We start from the raw sequence: 21,105 nt of genomic DNA on the forward strand, positions 1-21,105 counted from the left end.
CCTGAAGTGTGATGTAGACCATTCAAAGAAGATATACAGATGGCTAACCAGCATATGTAAAGAGGCTGAACACTGCTAATTATTCAGTTCAGTTCAGTCACTGAGTCGTGTCTGACTCTTCACGACCCCATGGACCACAGCACACCAGGCCTCCCTGTCCATCATCAACTCCTGGAGTCTACTCAAAGTCATCTCCACTGAGTCAGTGATGCCATCCAGCCATCTCATCCTGTGTGTATGCTAATCAAAACTACCATAAGGGATCACCCCCTTACCAATCAGATGGGCCATCAAGTAAAAGTCTACAGACAATCAATATTGGAGATGATGTGGAGAAAAGGCAAGCCTCCTACACAGTTGCTGGGAATGTAAATTGGTGTGGCTGTTATGGAAAACGGTAAAGAAGTTCCTTAAAAACTAAAAATAGAGCTATCATGTGATCCAACAATCCCACTTCAGAGCATATGTTTGGAAAAGAAAAAGTTCCCATTTGAAAAGATACATGCACCCCATGTTGATAGAAATACTATTTACAATAGCCAAAACTTGGAAGTAACCTAAATGTCTGTCACCAGTTGAAGGGATAAAGACAATGTGGTCCATACAAACAATGGAATATTACTCAGCCATAAAAAGAATGAAATAATGCCTTTTGTAGTAACATGTATGGATCTAGTGGTGATCATACTAAGTGAAGTAAGTCAGGCAGAAAAGACAGACATATAGTATCACTTATATGGAGAATCTAAGAAATAGTCTAGGTGGTTCTCTGGCAGTCTAGTGGTTAGAATTTGGTGGTTTTGCTGCTATGGCCATGTTTATCCCACACTGGGGATCTCAGATCCCACAAACTGCTTGGCATGGCCAAAAGAAAGAGTACCAATGAACTTATGAACAAACCAAAACAGACTCATAGTCATAGAAAACATAACTTGTTGTTACTAAAGAGAGAGAGGGGTAAACTAGGAGTATGGGATTAACAGATGCAAACTATCATACATAAAATAGATTAAAAAAACAAAGACTTTATGTATAGCACAGGGAATAATATTCAGTATCTTATAATAATCTGTAATGAAATAATTAAAAAGAACCTAGATATATACATAGATTATGTATAACTGAATCACTTCGATGTACACCTCAACTAACAGAATATTGTAAATCAATTCTACTTCAATTAAAGAAACAAGCAGACAAAAGAAATCACAGCCTAATTGACATAAAATGCTGGAATCAAAGGTGAGTTGTTGGAGAAGTAGGGCTAGAGACCACCACCAGGAAGAGACCCTTCTTGCTGGGTCGTCAAACCCTGGGAAGGGCAATAGAGCAGCCCCTCCTGCTTCTCCTGGATCCCAACAATCCTACCTCTCTATCTCCCATTTTCAACCCTTTTGTATTTCTGGTCTCTTGTTGCTAGTTCCCCTGCCTCTCCTTTTATTCTGCCCCCAGTGACTTCTTTAGTTCAAAGTAAGTGGTTTCTGACGGGAAAGGAGTTGGGGGAGAATGGATACATGTGTGTGTATGGCTGAGTCCCTTCACTGTCCACCTGAAACTATCTCACCACTGTTAATCACCTGTTCCTCAATACAAAATAAAAAGCTCATAGTATGAAATAATAAGAGGTTTCTCCCTCAGCCCCCACCCATTCCCTAGTCACCCTTCCTCCCTTAATCCAGGCTCCTTCTCTCTCCCCATCTATCACCTACATTTACCCCTCCCCTCACATGCTCAGCTGCAGAAATGCCAGTTTCCTAACCCTCGGCTCCAACAATTTTGTCTCACTCTCCTTTTTTCCCTAACAAGGTGCCTCCGCACCTTGATCCTGAATGTGTCCCTGGACCCTCACTGCTCTGGGGGTGGTGGAGTTGGGTCCTCTTGCAGATGCTTATAGATCTGGGTGAGCTCCTCCAGCTTCCTCTCCAGCTCCCTGGCCTGCTGACGCAGGTTTTCAGCTGATACTGTCTTTGCACCATCATGCAGGTGCATTGACTCCTTCACCAAGAAGCCCACATCCACCAGGAGGAAGACACCTGCAGTGGCCGCACCCACGATTCGGGCTCCTTTGGTAACTGCCGAAGCCGTACTTTTGAAAGCTGCCTCTACCTGCTGGACGGCTGGTGCTGAGATTCTCCCAGGGCTCACGAGGATGTTAGCATTGGCTGCAGAGTCAGGGTTGGTTTCGCCTGTCTCCATGGCATGGATACGTCTTTCAAGGTGTTTCTCAGCTTTTGCCAATTTCTCTGTTGTGACAACAATGTGGGGCTTGCTCTTGAGTACCTCTAGGAGCACCTTCCATTTCTTGACAGCAATTGACATCAATTGACTGGCTTTGTTTTCTGCTGATGACCTACTTACACGTTCCACGATGCTGGTGGACACAGCGGTCACAGCACTCGCTGCTCCCAGCCCTAGCCCAGTGGCTGAGAGTGCCATACTGGCCCCGGCTGTCACAGGTGCCAGAGCCAGGCCAAGGATGGTCAGGGCACCAGATAAAGCGCCGGTGCTGTGGGTCACCACATTGGAGATGGTACAGTCCCTGTGGACCTTGTCTACATTGTCTGCAAGCTCCCGGAGCTTGCTTATGAGCTCCACCAGCTGCTGCGTCACCCGAGGAAACTTCCTCAGAAACCTCCTCCTGTCCAGCTGCTCTTTTGGGAGCGTTTCCTGCTCCTTCACAGCCAAGTCTCCTTTCAATTCATTCAGATATTCATGTAGAGCATTCATGTCTTCCCTGTAACATGAAGGTCAAGGGCTTAGAAAGGCAGTTTGCTTGTCTGTAAAATGGGTTCAAAAATTTCTATTCTGCATAAATACAGAGATAGTACTATAAATCGATTAGAAGAGAAATTTACAGAAGTAAAATTTCCTCTTTCAACATTAAACACAGATTTTATACCTTTTAGATGCTCCATAAACTTCTTCAATCCTCTAACAGATAAACAAAAGTCACCTTAGGATACTCGTAACTTAAGAGAGATATTGGATGGAATTCCCTGGTGGTCCAGAGGTTATGACTCTGCACTCTCACTGCCTCGGGCATGACTCAGTCCCTGGTCAGGGTAGAAGGATCCCACAAGCCATGTGGCCCAGCCAAAAAAAAAAAAAAAAAAAAAAAGGTATTTGGTAAATACCTCTCAGAGGCAGGGCAACACCAGCACTTCGAAAGAGTTGGTGAGTGGAAACTCCAGAGAGAAACGAAGAGAAGTGGTATTAGAGCAGAAAACCTGCATTCAAGGACCTCAGTGTGTGCTGAGGAGTCAACTTGATCTTTGCCCTTGGCTACTGGGAAGTGGTCCCTAAGCCCCTAGAATATCGTGGCTGGTACCAGTGTCCTTGTCTGCCTGGGCCTTTTGGCCACTCTTCAGTAGGACAAGGAGACATGTGATGGGGCCTCTGGAGGAGGTGGACTCTAGGACATTCGTCTGATCTCTGGGAGGGGCTGGAGACCACAAGTTAGGATTATTTGTCTTTAAACGGGTGAGTGTCCCTGGCAGGCAGTGTTCCTTGTGCCCTGCCACTCACCAAACTCCAGAACAGTAACGCATCCTGGGGACAATAGAAGCTTCGGGAGTGAAATTTGCCCAGACTCTGCCCTGTGGCTGATGGAAACCCACAGGCTTCCTGTAATGCACTGGGGTCATGATGGCTCTCAGTGAGTCCTGTCTGTTCTATAGGGAATTCTCACACCTGAGGGGGGTTTTGAGGATCCCCTAAATATGCCATTGGTTCAAACAAAGACGTAGTCCTGGGCACTGTGCCCTCACCCTTTGCAGATTGGCTGTCTCTATGACTTAGAATTTGTAGAAGAAAAAAAAAAAAAGCCCAAGGTCAGAACTAGGAGGCACCTTAACAGTCCTTTAGTCTGCCATCTGCGGGCTTCTAAACCTTGTGCCCTTGGCCTTCCTAGCAGAAGGTCCCTGAGTCCATCCACTGCCCCAGCGGCCTGGAGATCAGGAGATGTGTGCTGGTTCCTCTTGGACTCTCCAGCCCACCTCACTGACTCCTGACCCAGCACTCAGCACCCCTGACCTCTCAGGTGTCACATGTTAATCTGTGACAGCTTCATGACCCTGCACCCCAAGGTCATGTGCAACTTTATGGAACCTCTAAAGGTTCAAGAGGCTTGAGGAAACACCCATCTGAATGGCTGAGCCTGAAGAGACCTGCATTTGCACAACTGGTGGAGGAAGCATTTTCTTCTTGGGTGGGGATGCACGAGGCTCCTCAGAATTCCTCAAACGACACACAATCACAGCCACTCATTGTGACCCTGGAGGGCCCCCTGAGCCACATGGCCTTCCCACTGTCAGGGAGGCTCCACGTAGATTAGAAGAGGGTCCCAGATGGAGGGAGAAGCCAGGTCCCAGGCAGGGTGTGCAGACACAGTCACCCAGGGCCCTCTAGCCCAGCATGAGGGGATCCTGTCAGGGAGGGAAGAAATGTCCCCCTCTATCACTCAGGGGACCTCTGCTAGGATCACAACCTCTTCAATTTTGTGTCCTCAGGGCCCACTCTCCTCACTCTAGTCCTGGTCCTGCTGCCCAAGCCTACCTATTAGTCCTTCAACCTGGACCCTCTGCTCCACCGTGACCCCTGGGTCTGACTCTGGTCCAGGCCTTCCTGAGCCCTTTGGATGAGATGATTTCACTTGGTTCCCCACCTCTGACCCTGCAGTTCACTCTGAGGCCATCACCATAGCCCATCAGATTGAATTACTATTCCCACTGGACACATGAAATCTGAAACTGTAACACATAAGCCCAGAACCCAGGAGCTGGACAAGGCTAGATCCAGGATCCCATCAGCTCCACCCAGTTCCTCTCCAGCCTCTCTGCTTTGTGGGCCAGCAGGATCCTGCAAGGTTGGTACTGTTCCTAAGGGGACTAGAAAGGCTTTATCTAGGTAGAAGCCCGAGTAATACAAATGATGGCGTCAGTATTTTCTGACTTGCCCCAAAGGAAATTCTGCTTGGTTCTCATCACCAGAAAGAAAATTCTTTCCCAAAGTCTTTTAAAATGTTAATATTGATTGAATACCTACTCTGTATCAGTCATTATGGAAAGATCGTTACATGCAAGATCTCAGTATCCTCACAGTAAAACTAAACAGATGATGATGCTAAGGCAGAGAATAGTTCAATAATTTGTCCAAGATCACATAACTTGCCCCTTCCTTACAGGTTTCATCTTTTCTCAACCTGAGGTTGTTCAATGCCAGCAGAATCTCATGAGGAAACATTCCTCATGAGATACTGAGAAGGAACATCCTACCTCCACCATAGGGTCCTGCTTGGAGGAGGTGTGCCTGCTAGGAGAAACCTATTCTGGTGCCGCGGGGTGTGGGTGACCGTCCTGACACACCGATCCACCTGTGGAGCTTACCTGGACAAACCAGCCTTCGCCTCAATTTCCCTCAGGAATTCAGTCAGCAGGAGAAGCAGTTCCTCTCTGCTCAGTATGTCCCAGAGACACTCAGCGACATCCTCAAAGAAGATCTCAATATCTAGATGAAAGGAAAGGGAATAAGGTTAGAAGAATTTGTGAGAGAAAAAGGGAAAGTGTTAGCCGCTCAGTCCTATTTGACTCTTTGTGACCCTGTGGATCGAAGCTCACCAGGCTCCTCTGTCCATGGGACTCTCCAGGCAAGAATACTGGAGTGAGTAGCCATTCCCTCTTCCAGGGAATCTTCCCAACCTAAGGATAAAATCCAGATCTCCCACATTGCTGGCATATTCTTTACTGTCTGAGTCACTGGGAAACCGCAGAAGATTTTGTGGTGGATCATAAATGGTATTGGGTAGCTTTTTTTTTTTTTTTTTTAACCTTGTGTAACCTGGGGGAGGGCTCAGAGATTTTGACCATCCACTCTAGAACAGGTATCTAGATCACCATGGTGACAGAAGTTGAAGAAAGCTATTTGAATTTTTTAATTTCATGGATCCAAAGTGCTGAAGCTCCAGTTGGATGTTGGTGTAGCAATTCTGAAAGACCACCAGGTTCTAACAAAGTCCAAGCATGTGGTGTAAACTCAGTGGACGTATATATTCTCTCTGGCACTCACAGTATAAAACCACTTCAACCTTATACTCCTAGCTGAGATGTGACTGGGATGGTAGAAACTGCTGGAGAGAATGTATCTTCTTTCAAGAAAGGTGACATTCACTACCAGGATGATCTCTGGGGGCTACGCTGAGTATGCTCTGGGAGCCCATCACACTGTTCACATGCTTCCCAAAAAAACTGGACTTCAAACAAGGAGCTGCCATCAGCATCTCATGTTTTACTACTTATAAAGTCTGCTCCTCAGTGCCCGTGTGAAAGCTGGAGAAAGTGTTCTGGGGCTAGTGGAGGAGCTGGAAGAGCAGCAGGCCAAATGGTTAGAGCTTATGGCTTAAAGATTTGGGGCATAGCTACTAGTGAGGAAGGACAAAAGATTGTTTTGCAAAATGGAGCTCACGAAGTGTTTAACCACAAAGATGCTAATTATATTGATAAAACTAAGAAATCTGTTGGTGAAAAAAGAGTTGATGTGATTATTGAAATGTTTGCTAATGTCAAACTTAGCAAAGATTTAAATTTTTTGTCACATGGAGGACAAGTAATAGTTGTTGGCTGCAGAGGTCCTATTGAAATAAACCCACAGGATCCATGACAAAGGAATCTAGCATAAAAGGAGTAGCTCTCCCTTCATCCTCCAAGGAGGAATTCAGCAATTTGCAGCAGCCCTCCAAGCTGGAATGAATTCTTTAGTTGAGACCAGTAATTCGCCCCCGGTATTCACTGGAGAAGGTGGCCCAGGCTCATGAAGATACCATTCATAGCTGTGGGGCTACAGGAAAAATGATTCTTCCCTTAAAATCATAAATCCTTCCATTGATTTCCAATGTAATTAAGAGGTTTCTTACTTTAGTTTTATGTAGACTGCATTTGCTCTGCTTAGCAATCGTTTGATTCAGTGAGTTTCTTCTATTTAAGAAAATATTTATCTTAGGATTCATAGGCGTTGGAGTGCAGTTTATTTTATAGCTGGGAATATTCTTTATGCCTTCTACCTACCTCTCATCAAGGAATAGTGGGAAATAGGATGGTAGTGGTCACTTGTCATTGAAGGACATTATAGAAATTCCTAACCAATGCTTATCATTAATTCCATACCTTTGACTAAAACATGCTAATTCAAAACAGGACTGCTTGATTCCCAAGGCTAGTTCTCTTTACAAAGGTTCTTTAGTCTCTGATTAACCCAGAACTATACTGGACTCTGATGATTCTCTGAACTAAATGAGACACCTTTTCTAAACTAATCTCATCTACATCTACCAGTCTCTCAGAAGGGCAAGATAAACTGTGTCCAGAGAAACCTGTTAGTTTTCCCAGTATTCTCCAATGTTTTATGCTATTCACTAGGTTGATCATTGACTACCAAGGATCTATGTACTCTCTGAGGACATCAGCCTTATCTCTGGTATAATATGATACTAGGTGCATAGTTGGGCTTTCCAGATGGCGCTAGTGGTACAGAATCTGCCTGCCAGTGCAGGAGATGTAGATGTTGGTTTGATCCCTGGGTCAGGAAGATCCCCTGGAGAAGGGCATGGCAACCCACTCCAGTATTCACGCCTGGAGAATCCCATGAACAGAGGAGCTCGGCGGGCTACATACAGTACCTAGGGTTGCAAAGAGTCATACATGATGAAGTGACTTAGCACATCAGGTGCATAGTTTCCAAATATATATGTTTTGATTGATTCAACTTGTTTCTGGCTGCAAGAAGGTTTTTAAGTCACAAATGGTTGTTCAAGCTCCTCCAAGTGCCACAGCCTTCTCCAACTATTGCTTGGGGCCTCCTGGATCAAAGATCCTCAATATGAGGGTAAGCAGAACATGCTGCCTCAACAATTTTGGGTCTGTGTCCCTGGCCATCTCGAAGCAGTTTGAACAGAGTTGCCCCCTCTTTTCCCTAGTAGCCATATTCTCCTAAATGAAAAGGGGAGAAATAAAGGATGACAGTCAGGGAGGAAGGACAGGGGTCCCCAAGTGGGAGGAGGAAGTAAACTGCTAGTGGCAGACATTTTTTCCCCCTTATCTCCATGAGATTAAAAGGTTCCTTTTAATCCTGTGTTGCCATGACAACACCTGGTGCCCCCTGAACTTAACTTTTTCTCAAGCCTTGAGCTAACCAAAGTGTCTTTCTCATTGAAATGTTTTTCTTAAGCTGTGTTAATGAAACTATTCATTTGCTTGGAAATCTGCCTTTCTTCAAGATTCATGTTAATTGTTTTATGGCCAGAGGTGAGTCCCCTTGTGCCATTCTATCCACAATACATATTGTGGGAGAGGAGCCTGGTGCAACACTCTCTGTCTGAGGCATTTCTTTTATCCGATTAGCAGCTTGCTATAAGCTATATAACGCCTTGCTAAAAACTAGCAAAGGGGCACTCTTTCTGTCCCCTTCAGAAGTCTATCTTAGAAGCTTTCTCTACCCCATTTACACTTTAATAAAACTCTTCTACAAAAAAGCTCTGAGTGATCCAGCCTTGTCTCTGGCTCCAGATTGAAGTCTTCTCCTTGGAGGCCAAGGATACCAGATTCGCTCACAGCTCACGGAAGTAACCTTTCAGAAATGTATCTTTGTGTGCCGGGGATCATGTATTTTTATTTAAATTAATAAACAAAGTTTATGTCTTAAGAATGATCTGCTTTTGTTATCATAATATGATAACTGTAACAAATAGAGCAAAAAAAATTTTTAAATGCTCTTTAGTATAAATTGTTAAAACTCATCTTCCTGAGCAGTGATCACCAGGGCACTCTTGGTGGAATCACTCGGGTCATGGATGAACCTGCTGTTCCCGCCCTCACCCCCCAATTCATATGTTGACATATAACCCCCAGTACCTGTATTTGAAGATTGGCCTTTAAAGAGACAATTGAAGTAAAATGAAGTCATAGGTGTGAGGCCCTAATCCAATAAGATTGTTGTCTTTATTAGAAAAGAAGACACCAGATTCTCTCTCTTCCTGCCCTCTCCTCCAGAGGAAAGGCCATGTGAGGACACAGTTAGAGCGCAGTTAGGAATTGCAAGCCAGGTGGAGAGGTCTCACCAGAAACCACCACTATCTTGATGATCTTGGACTTCCAAACCTCCAGAATCATGATCTAATCCTGAGATTTAGATGTCTCCAGGAATCTACAATTTTAACTTTTAGAAAGAGAATGAGGGCTTTCTAGGTGGTACAGTGGTAAAGAATTGGCCTGCCAATGCAGGAGACATAGGAGTCGTGGGTGTTGAATCCCTGGGTTGGGAAGATCCCCTGGAATACGAGATGACAACCCACTCCCAGTATTCTTGCCTGGAAAATCCCAAGAACAGAGGAGCCTGGCGGGCTACAGTCCATGAGGTCACACAGAATTGAACACAAATGAACAGATGAGCACATGCACACACACAAAGAGAGAGAATACAGGGCCTGTGTGTTTTTAATTTACTTCTAGCAGAGACTGGCAGCACCCTGCAAATGAATGCTTTCGTGTTTTGGCAGTGAAACAAAAGAAAATTCACATTAAATGGGATAAAGAATGTGATGAAAATAATTAACCTCAATCAGTACAGGGTAAGATCACTGCTCAAATGAGTTACCAAAATCCCTGTGTGATTTCAGGGATCTAGAGGTTACAGAACTGAAGGTAAGCCGTAGGCAACTAGGATATATATGTATATATACGGGGGGGCTGGGACACGATGTAAGATGTGCTTCCTGGTACGTGAACACACAGAGGCATTATTCTTATTTCACAGAAGAAGAAAGTGAGACAGGAGAAGGGACAAGCCAAGGCCAGTGAGCAGGAAGCTCAGAGGTGGAACCCAAGGTCAAGTGTCAGACCCTTCATGGACATGACTTTGAATCCTCCTTATTTTAAACTCCTGTGATTTCTTCATTCTGTTACTAGGGATTTTTCCAACTAAGTTTTGGTGGTGAGTACGCTGCAGCTGGAGGAGAGCTTGGCAACCCACTCCCATATCCTTCCCTGGAGAATCCCATGGACAGAGGGGCCTGGTGGGCTGCAGTCCTGGGGGTCGCAAAGCATCGACAACGACTGCGCAGCTAAGCAGAGGCTGCAGCAGCCCACCGCAGCACAAGCAGAAGGAGAAGTCCAGTGCTGATCGCGTGAACTTATAGAACATTGTAAACCAATGTGACCTCAGTCTAAAAAGGGTTTAGGACCACCCACCGCTGAGTGAGACTGCTGTGTGAGAGGACCCTAATCAGAGACACTCAGGATGGGCAGGGGAGAGGATCAGCCAGGTGGAGGAGGGGTGGAGCCAGATGTGATCCTGTGAACAACCTGGTCACCCTTCCCCTCCAGGTGGGAGGTGGCACAGGCAGACTGGGGTTCAGCTCACTGTCCGCTGACTCTTGCAGAGCGGCTGGGTGAGCGGCAGGGTGAGATCTGAAGGAATGGTGTCTGCGGTGATGCCCCAGAGTCTGGGAGCAGGACGAGGCTGGGCCAGGGAGAGGGCAGGAGGAGCTCCAGGGACCCTGGGGGACCTCCTCTCGCTGCCCGATTTGGCCCTGAGGACTCCCTCTGGTGTCCCCCTCCCCATGGGCTGCCCTGGCCTCACTTCTGAGTCACTTGCTAGAGGGCAGTGGGGGAGGAAGTGAGCACCTAGCAAGTGGATCCCCAAGGAGAGGGCTGGGAAGGAGGCTCTGTGGACACACCCCCATTGGGGGAACTCCACGTGGCCCCTCTGGGGGGCTCCAGGATGCTTATCCATCCTCTTCTTGGTTCTTGATTCCTCTGTAGGTTAACTCTGCCTGGAGGAACCACCCTCAATTCTGGGTCACATGTAGGAACTGGCCAGAAAAGAGGCACCTGCCTACCTAAGCGGTCTCCGAGGTTTTCTGAGCTCATGATGGCAGCAGTGGTGTTTCAGAGATCTCCCGTCCGCTCCTTGTTTCCGTCAGGCTGGAAGGAGGTGTGACCTCACCCTTGGGGAAGAGAAAACAGAATGTGGGCTCAATCACGAGTGAGCAGTGGCTTCACGGAGCAGTGAGGGTTGAGGTCTCTGGTGGGTTCCCCTGGGACGGCCACCAGTGCCATCGGGGACTTAACCCAGTGTGGCTCTCTCTCCTGGGCTCTGCAGGTCACTAGTTAAGGAAAGTTACTCATCTCCGTCCAACTTCCTCCGAGTCACAGTCCTGTTATCCTGTTGGGGTACAGGGAGAAGACAGTTCTCTTCACAGTCCTCTGTGAAGTTATAGGAGTAATAAAGCCAGAGACAGAATAGATAGGAAGGAATACTCTGGAAATTACATGAGGTTGGAGCAACTCTGTTACTAACTGGTAATAGTTGATGTTGATCCAATGTCTGTGACGGGCAGGCTCCTGAAACTAACCTAACTTTAGGTCAGCCCAGTTTTTCACACTGGTGCCAGAGCCTGGACTTTAACCCAAGTCTTTCTCATCCAGATCCCAGATTTGTGATGATTATACTCTACTTCATTTAATATATGAAAATAATTACTTGTGGATATATGTTTATTGGTAAATGACTCTCTCATTCTAAAACGATGTCTTGCTCTCCAGGCTCGAGTCAGCCTTGACAAAGTCCCTGGTGGTGCAACTCCGACAGCCCAGGTCTTCCTTGCTTCTGTAAGGGCCTTTATCTCACAAGGGCCTGGAGTCCCACCAGCCCCAGCCCACTTCCTGTATCCCTGCCCTTCCTGGCTGAGGATACTGAATGGTGCCCTGTCCTCTCTGCTGTCCTCCCCTGACTACTGGACTTTAGGTTGTCTCTAATACCTTGTGTAAATAATAAAGAACATTCTCCTTGTGTTAGACTTCACTCACATTTGAGACTGTTTCCTTAAGCTATTTCTGGAAGTACAATTACTAAATCACAAGGCATCAATACCTAAAACATTTATATCTTGAGTCATACTGTTACGCAAACAAACTGTCATAATTTATGTTCGCACTCATAATATATGAGGGTGTCCATCTTTTCAGACTTTCCCATTCTCAGTGGTCTTAAAAAAAAAAAAAAGCTCAGGTCTTTATATATAAAAAATTTATTTTGGTTCTGCATGTGATTTTCTTGCCATGGGAGAAGAGGAAGGAAAGCAGTTGTTGATTACATTTAGCTACTGTTTTCAGAAGGCAAAAGAGCCTTTGTCAGCTCCTCCTTCTGAGACCTGACTGAAATGATAGTAAAGGTATTTACTGGTATAATAATAGCTGCGGAGAAGGGTGACTTGTGTTTGTGGTCATCGCTCTGCATTGGTATTGGCTCTGAAACTTTACCTATGATAACTTGTATGTTATTCCATTAACATTTGATATGTGTACATTGTATCCCCATCTACAGATAAGGAAGCTGAAGTACAGAAGTTATATGATTTGGCCAAGGTCAGAAGTCTTGCCCCTGGCAGACTGGATTCTGCCCCACTCACTGGGTTCAAGAACCACAGCCTGCCTCTCCTCCCTCTGCTGCTAATAAAGACAAGCATGGGGGCAACAGGAGACCAGAGAGTTCAACAAATGTTTGAAGACTCACTGGATGGAGAAGTGATAGCTGAATAAAGAGGAGTGCAGGAGAGGGAGAGAAACAGGGAGCGTGCTCACAGGAGAGAAGACCGGTCTGCTGGGCAGAGCCCCAGAGAGGGAGCAAGATGAGAGGGAGGCCGAGGGGAGAGCAGGGGACAAGCTCACCAGCCCCACATCCCATCCCATAGTCACAGCAGCCTTCACTCTTCACCAGACTTTTCAGAAAGTTACTTGAAGTTGAGGTGCAGGGAAAAACAATAGGTGGTGTGTTTGTGTAATTATGGAGGAAGATAAAGGATACACACAAGAGAGATAGACGTGGGATCCAGGAGTCAGGAACACCAAGTCAGCCAGAAGGGAATGCAAAGATTGCAACTGGGCACACATCATACTGAGAGAGAAACCAGTCCAGAATGGGATAAGAAGTCCAGAGTCTGTGGGGACAGAGGACGCGGTATCATATCAGGCACAGTTGGAAAGAAATGGAGGAAATGTTGAACATAAACAGAGCAAGGGGTGAAAATGAAGCCAGTTAGAAACATCAGGAAAAACTAAAGTTCTGCCCAGAAGCACGAGCAGCTATTTGGTACAATTTAGCTCTAAAAAGAAGGCAATGGCAACCCATTCCAGTACTCTTGCCTGGAAAATCCCATGGACAGAGGAGCCTGGTAGGCTATGGTCCATGGGGGTCTCGAAAATTCAGACATGACTGAGCGATTTCATTTTCACTTTTCACTTTCATGCATTGAAGAAGGAAATGGCAACCCACTCCAGTGTTCTTGTCTGGAGAATCCCAGGGATGGGGGAGCCTGGTGGGCTGCTGTTTATGGGGTCGCACAGAGTCGGACACGACTGAAGTGACTTAGCAGCAGCAGCAGCTCTAAAAAAAATGTATTAAAATGTCACAAATATATAAACTCTCATGCTTGATTTTTTAAAAAAAAATCTAAGGTAAATTAATGTATGTCCAAGTCATGGTTTTCCCATTTTGATTATTTTGGATGCTATTTTAAAACTGAAGTATTATATGCAAAACAGAAAAAGAGACACATGTACAGAACAGCCTTTTGGACTCTGTGGGAGAAGGCGAGGGTGGGATGTTTCGAGAGAATAGCATGTATATTATCTATAGTGAAACAGATCAGCAGCCCAGGTTGGATGCATGAGACAAGTGCTTGGGCCTGGTGCACTGGGAAAACTCAGAGGAATCGGGTGGAGAGGGAGGTGGGAGGGGGGATCGGGATGGGGAATACATGTAATTCCATGGCTGATTCATGTCAATGTATGACAAAACCCACTGCAATGTTGTGAAGTAATTAACCTCCAACTAGTAAAAATTAAAAAAATAATAATAAAACTGAAGTATTGTTGATATATATATATAATATTTAACAATTCAGTTAATGAATATAAAAATTAAAATACGTTTCTAGAACTTGGGAGCCGAAGCTCTGAAGGGAAAAGTTGTTTACAAAGCTAGGAGTAAAGAAATAGTAGCTCGAGGTGAGAGTGTAACAAATAAATATGTAAATAAAATGTTTACAAGTGCAAAGCTTCCTAATAGAGGATATAAAACTAGAGAAATAATGATATAATCAGAAGATGGGGAAGGGTATAAGAAAAGTGTAAAAATAAATGAAATCTTTATTTTTCCTAGTAAGAAATAAATAAATGATATACAAATTTTTAAGTCAACAAAATGAAAAAAGCAATACTTAATAGTGATTAGCTATTGTCGTTGATGACACCCCACTATGCACCAGACACTTTTCCAATTGCTTCATATGAATTCACTTACTTTAAGTTCTCACAACAATCTTATAAGAAAGGAAACTGAAGCTCAGAGAGGTTAAGTAATTTACTCAAACCACTCAGCTAGTGCTGAGTCAGAATCCAAATCCAGATTCCTGTCTCCTGAGCCCATTGTCACACGATCCCACCTCCCAATGTAGTAATATCATTTGTGTGTGTTAGTCACTCACTGTGTCTGACTCTTTGTGACCCCTTAGACTGTAGCCCACCTGGCTCCTCTGTCTATGGAATTCACCAGGCAAGAACACTGGAGTGCGTTTCCATTTCCTTCTCCAAATATAATTTAAAGACATTGATTAACTATCTAAAGAAATAGGTGGATTTAGAAAAGGCAGAAGAACCAGGAAAGAGATCAAATTGCCACCATCCATTGGATCATTGAAAAAGCCAGAGAGTTCCAGAAAAACATCTACTCCTGCTGTATTGACTACACCAAAGCTGTTGACTGTATGGATCACAACAAACTGTGAAAAATTCTTAAAAGATGGGAATACCAGACCACCTGACCTGCTTCCTGAGAAATCTGTATGCAGGTCAGGAAGTAACAGTTAGGACTGGACATGGAACAATAGACTGGTTCCAAATTGGAAAGAGTGCATCAAGGCTGTATATTGTCATCCTGCTTATTTAACTTATATGCAGAGTACATCATGAGAAATGCTGGGCTGGATGAAGCACAAGCTGGAATCAAGATTGCCAGGAGAAATATCAAGAACCTTAGGTATGCAGATGACACCACCCTTATGGCAGAAAGCAAAGAAGAACTCAAGAGCCTGTTGATGAAAGTGAAAGAGGAGAGTGAAAAAGTTGGCTTAAAACTCAACATTCAGAAAACTAAGATCATGGCATCTGGTCCCATCACTTCATGGCAAATTGATGGGCAATTAATTGATGGGAAACAGTGACAGACTTTATTTTGTTGGGCTCCAAAATCACTGCAGATGGTGATTGCAGCCATGAACTTAAAAGATGCTTGCTCATTGGAAGAAAAGTTATGACCAACCTAGACAGCATATTTAAAAGTAAAGACATTTCTTTGCCAACAAAGCTATGATTTTTCCAGTAGTCATGTATGGATGTGAGAGTTGGACTATAAAGAAAGCTGAGCTTTGAAGAATTGATGCTTTTGAACGGTGGTGTTCGAGAAGACTCTTGAGAGTCCTTTGGACTGCAAGGAGATCCAACCAGTCCATCCTAAAGGAAATCAGCCCTGGGTGTTTATTGGAAGGACTGATGTTGAAGCTGAAGCTCCAATACTTTGGCCACCTGATGAAAAGAACTGACTCGTTGGAAAAGACCCTGATGCTGGGAAAGATTGAAGGCAGGAGAAGGGGATGACAGAGGATGGGATGGTTGGATGGCATCACCAACTCAATGGACGTGAGTTTGAGTAAACTCTGGGAGTTGGTGATGGACAGGGAGGCCTGGCGTGCTGCAGTCCATAGGGTAGCAAAGAGTTGGACACGACTGAGCAACTGAACTGAACTGAAAGAAAAATAGCTTTACCTTGGGAAGGAATGAGTAGACCTCTCTGTACAGATTGATTTTTTTAAACCATATGCACTTAGGATTTTTGGTTGTTTTAACTCTAAGACAGCTACTAGTGAAGTTGCTCAGCTGTGTCTGACTCTTTGTGATCCCATGGACTATAACTTACCAGGTTCCTCCATCCATGGAATTTTCCAGCCAAGAGTACTAGAGTGGGTGGCCATTTCCTTCTTCAGGGAATCTTCCCCACCCAGGGATTGAACCCAGGTCTCCCACATTACTTGCAGATGCTTTCCTGTCTGAACTACCAGGGAAGCCCTAAGAGAGCAGAAGTCACTTTATAGTATTCAGTAACCCATAAGAATGGAGTGGTTTCTAGCACCACCACTTTAAAGATGATGGAAGCAGTTGAATTATGTGACAACAAGAAATAAGTGTGACTCTTGCTGTGACAACTGTCAGTGTAGGAGCCATGTTCATGTTGATGAAACCAAACTCTCTAAAAAGTAGGCATGAAAACAGGGTCAAACCAGAATAATGAGAGTGAACTGTGACCTTAAACAGATATTGTCCAGCAGCATCTTGCCCACCCACATATGCACCCTTGGGTTTCTGTCCATCAAAGGAAGGAAGACCCCTTGCAGGGGAGGTGAATCCCACAGGCTGGCTTCTCTACTCCTGTAGAAGCAAGGATGCTCTTGGAGATGTTCAGAGAAGTGGTCAGAAGGAGCACCCACATATAACAGTAATAATGATAATAATAATAATAAAAGGTAATGCTACTATAAATATATTTCATCGGATCTTGATGTGTCTGTGAAAGGCCATGAGTTCATAATATCATCAAATGAGGGGACTTTAGATAAAGTGTGACCAAAAAGGGAGACATAAATTTGAAAAACTGCACTAGTGGTAATGCAGGAGATGAAACACGCAAGAGATCTGGGTTCAGTGCCTGAGTCAGGAAGATCCCCTGGAGAAGGAAATGGCAACCCACTCAATTATTCTTGCCTAGGAAATCCCATGGAGAGGAGCCTGGTGGGCTACAGTTCATGGGGCTACAGAGTTGGATAGGACTGAGCTGGTATCTTTCTTTCTTTTCTTTTCTTGATGTAAAGAAGACTAAGTATAATAGGAAATATTTTGTTATGAAATAAATTTAATAAGAAGAGCAGTCTTGAAGTCTGAGGGGATATTCCCTTCTGTTTATTTACACAAATGTTTATAAAGGATTGAGAAAGAAAGAACCCCTGACATCCCAAAGCTGGCCTGCTATCACAACAGGGTGATGTTCTTTTCCTCTTGGATGTAAAGGCTCTCACAGAACTCCAGCCTTACACAGGGTCACCCCGAGAGCAGGAGTGAAGGAGACAGCAAACACGCATCACTGCGCCCCCACCAAGGAAGCACCCCTCCCTTGGCTGCAAAGCATGACTGCTCCTTCTCTACCAATTGCACCTTTCTCCTCACTCTGGTCCCCAACTCCACAGATGGAGTTACTGAGACTCACACTGGTAGAACTGACCCCTGTTCTCGGCAGCACCCAATCTAGAGTTGCTCCATATCTTTAGAGCCTCCCCCAAATCCCCTCCCCTAAGCCCCATCCTAGGATCTATCTTTCTATCACCTTCTCTCTGTGATGCCCAGGGTTGTCCCTCAGGAAGAGTAACCATCAGCTTGTCCACTAATGAGTGTGCCTCGTGGCAGAGGCTAGAGGCACTGACTTTGTGGATGGGAGAGTATTCACAGAGGAGGCAGGCCTCCAAGTAGATGGGAGAGGAGAGCTGGTTGCTCCCCTGCCTCCTTCTTTGCCTCAAAGCTGCAGGACCCCAGGAGCCAGGGCAGCCAATTGAAATCATGAAATATGAGAAGGAAAATTCAAGCCAGAAAGAAGAGGAGGGCTCCAGCAGAAGGGACAGCTCATGGATGAGGCCAAAGAATTGTAAATGCATCATGACCCTTGACTTATCCTTCTGTCCTTTCCTCCCAATCTTGTCCTGGTCCTGACCCTTGTCTTGGGCCTCAGCTGGGTGTAGATGTTGGACGGTGCTCCCTTCTGATGGATTTCTATTGTGAGTGTCTTCCTCTTTTAGCCTCCAGGTCACTTCCTGGAAAGGCTGTTTCTGGGAAAAGGGAGGACTGTGGGGAAGCCTATCCCTGCCCAACTGCATGGCCAGACACAGAGCCCTCCCCTCCCCGTGGGCAGACAGAGATTCTATCAAACATCTCCCTGCACGTGGTGCAGCTCATACTCTATGAGCAGGGATAGGAGGGGTAAAGGTAGGGTCAAATTCAAAGCCCTTAGCCCATCACCAGGCCCTCCTGATGCTCCTACTCCTGTCTTCCTCACCCTCCTGACTCCACAAGGCCTGGTCCAGGGGCCTGGAGGACTCCCAGCTCCCTGGACTCTGATTCCCCCCCAGCCTCCAGGCCTTCACTCAGGTTGCTCCTCCCCCTGCAATGTCTTTCCCCACCTGCCTCACCAGGTGAAATGTTACCTGTAATTAGAGTTCCCACTCCAAAGCCTCCTCCCCCTGCTGCCTCCCCGAGTTCCTCTCCAGGCCCCCCTGGAATCTTGCACTTTCCTGGTTGCGGGTCTGTCTGTGTGGAGTTTCTTCAGCTCCCAGCACTGGGCAGGTGCTCTGTCTCTTCTCTGCTGCTCCTCCTGCTCCAGGGCCTCGGGGGCTCCTTCCACCCTCCCGGGCACAGCCTGGCTAGAATACGAGGTGTGGGACCCGTTACTGGGACATGAAGCAACCAACTTCGTGAAAACACAGCACCACACTTCTTTTACCTGCGGTGGAGTACTTAGATTTGCTTAACTTGTCTGTCTTGATAAAAGTTCTTTCTTATTGACAGTGTCATCACATTCCTGAGTATTTCCATCTATGGGCATCCCGCACTTTCCAGATCACCCTCTGCCAGTAAACTGCAATGTGAGACCTACATTGTCTATGCTCTATGTCATCTTGGTTTAGGAAAGCTTTTGTAGCAACACAGACACACCTGCCTCCACATCAAGGCTCTGCCCCTGCTTAACCTGTGCCTCGGGCCATGACCTCACCTCCCTGAGGTTCCATTTCCCTTCTATAGTGACTGATCGCCATCCTTTGCTCAGACAGTCGTTCTGAGGATGGGGAGATGGGCGGGGGTCCTACCCAACCCTGCTTACCTAGGAGTCTTCCTCTGCCTGAGTGTGAACAAGATCCAGTTGTTCTCAGCTCTGCAGATGCAACTGCCTTCTGTGTGTCTCTGCAATAAACCACACACACCTGGTCCCAGATATATTCTGAGAACCTAAAGGGAAAGCGAAACCCTCACTTCTGAGTGGTTCAAGTTAACAACACCCTGCCCCCACCAATCCCAGCCCAGAACTATTCCCACCCTCCTGCTGCCTCCTTAGAGAAACAAGCCCAGCCCTGACATCCCACGTCCTTCTGACACAGCCCACCCTGCCTCGGCTCCTTGAAGGTGACCTGCCACCAACACACCATGAGTCCCTTGGCCAACCACTGCCCCACCCATGGCCGTCTCTCCACCCCCTCAGCCCTCCCCACCCACCGGCTCACCAGCCTGCCTGCTTTATTCACCCTCATGCCACCAACACGTGGCACAGTTCCAGAGCACACCAGCTCCTCACCGCATACGGGTCATACTGCTGCTGCTGAGGGTCACATCACCGTGCCTTCTAGGGCTTGTTCATGCAGGTCCTTCTGCCAGGGACACCTGCTGCATCCAACCTGGAGAAATCATACTCACCCTGTAAAGCCAAAGTCTGGCATCACCTCCTCTGAGAAGCCCTCCAGGACATCCCCTGCAGAGTCCCCTGTCCCTGCTCTGCTCCCTTGGTACCTGGGGGAGGGGCCTAAGGCCACCCCTCAGCCACTCTCTTCATGCCCACCCCCACTCCTTCGATCAAGTCCCTCAGACTGAGCCCTGCTGACAGGGGCAACTCTAGTGCCTTCAAGTCTAGCAACTCGCCTGAGGAGGCCAGCCTTGGTGGTCAGGCCATTTGGATGGATGCCAAGTTTGTGGGAAGGGCTGAGAGCACGCTATTCTTCTCTACCCTGGCTTATTTCTACTTGACCATAGATCTATTTCTCTCCAAATGGAGGACTTTTACAGGAAGGCTAGTGACCTTGCAACTCAGAAAAGTTGCAACCGAAAACCAGTGTTATTTCCTGTTTGGTTCCTGATCAAAAAGCCGAAGTGTATGGAGAGCTGAGAGAGCACAGACCGTGTGCAGGCTCTTTCCACACCATTCTTGCTTTAATCACGTCAGCTCTAGGAAGCATCAGCTCCATTTCTCAGATAAAGAAGCAAGGAAAGTTCTCACACCCTGAGAGTCATGCAGCTAGACTCCTGGGGGCCCTAAGTGGTGCTACCATAAGTCCTGGTGGACTGCCGGTGCCCAAGCAGAAGGGAAAGCAGAGGGCCTGGACCTTCCCTGGAGGCCCACCCGCTCTTCCATCAGGGCTGTTTCATCCCAGAAAATGCCCCAGTCATCATGGTCACCTCCTCTCAGCTTTTGAGGAAGAGACAGAGGAGTGATGGGTGTTATCCCATGAGGACCACACAATACAGTTCAGTCTTACAATCACCCTGGAAATTAGGCCAGGGATCTGATTTGATTTTGCTGATTAGGCAGCCAAGGGGAGGAGCGAGGTGGGGGCTTTCTTCCCACAACTCAGAAGAAGAGCCAAGATTCAAACCAAGGTTGTCATTTTCCTATTGTAAACTCCACTCACTATTTAAAGTTACTTTTTGTTTTTCATCCTTTTTTCTTTCCAGTAAATTCTCTCCTATTGATTATTCTCTCTTACACTATCACCAGTTTATCTTTTTTACTTCCCTGTCTAGGGAAGTTTTACTTTCCATAAAACCACTGCCAGATGCAGAACTCAGCTAATCTACATGCTGTGTCCAGTTGTCATGAAGTTCCTCTGTAAGAATGCAGAATGGATGCTGGACATTCATGGGCTCAATAAAACAAGCTCATGGGAGTGCAACCATGGGAGCTGCAGACTCATCAAAGTGAAGATCCATCAAGACTTCAATCCAGGGACATGAGCTGAGACCACAACATTTGGAGACCCTAAAGATTCAGTGACTATAAAATTGGGCTCTGCTTGACCCCAGCATCCCATGAGAAGTCCCCCAGGATGGTTACAGAAACCCGCTTGCCTGTCATTGTCCCCTTTTATAGGATCAGTGAGAGTGGGTAGGGAGCTTCAGGCTGAGCATGTGACTAGAG

At 46.2% G+C, this 21,105-nt stretch overlaps 1 protein-coding gene and 1 pseudogene across 1 annotated transcript; one reads left to right on the top strand and one right to left on the bottom strand.

Annotated features, from left to right (window-relative positions):
- Positions 1-1,845: 1,845 nt before the first annotated feature.
- LOC136164662 (apolipoprotein L3-like) lies at positions 1,846-19,496 on the bottom strand. Its single transcript, XM_065929996.1, has 4 exons — positions 19,492-19,496; positions 19,024-19,148; positions 5,385-5,505; positions 1,846-2,734 (listed from the first exon to the last, which is right to left on the bottom strand). Exons 1-4 carry the CDS (start codon positions 19,494-19,496, stop codon positions 1,846-1,848), a joined length of 1,140 nt encoding a protein of 379 aa, XP_065786068.1.
- On the top strand, positions 5,900-6,866 carry LOC136176837 (zeta-crystallin pseudogene; annotated as a pseudogene).
- Positions 19,497-21,105: the final 1,609 nt, after the last annotated feature.

The sequence above is a fragment of the Muntiacus reevesi genome, chromosome 1, assembly GCF_963930625.1.
Source record: "Muntiacus reevesi chromosome 1, mMunRee1.1, whole genome shotgun sequence".
Classification (NCBI taxonomy): domain Eukaryota; kingdom Metazoa; phylum Chordata; class Mammalia; order Artiodactyla; family Cervidae; genus Muntiacus; species Muntiacus reevesi.

Excerpts from the sequence above, each read along its gene's own strand:
- LOC136164662 (XM_065929996.1), bottom strand. Across the intron at positions 5,506-19,023 it reads AGGCAGAGGAAGACTCCTAG|ATATTGAGATCTTCTTTGAG; the intron begins GTAAGCAGGGTT and ends CCTTTCATCTAG. Across the intron at positions 2,735-5,384 it reads GCGAAGGCTGGTTTGTCCAG|GGAAGACATGAATGCTCTAC; the intron begins GTAAGCTCCACA and ends TTCATGTTACAG.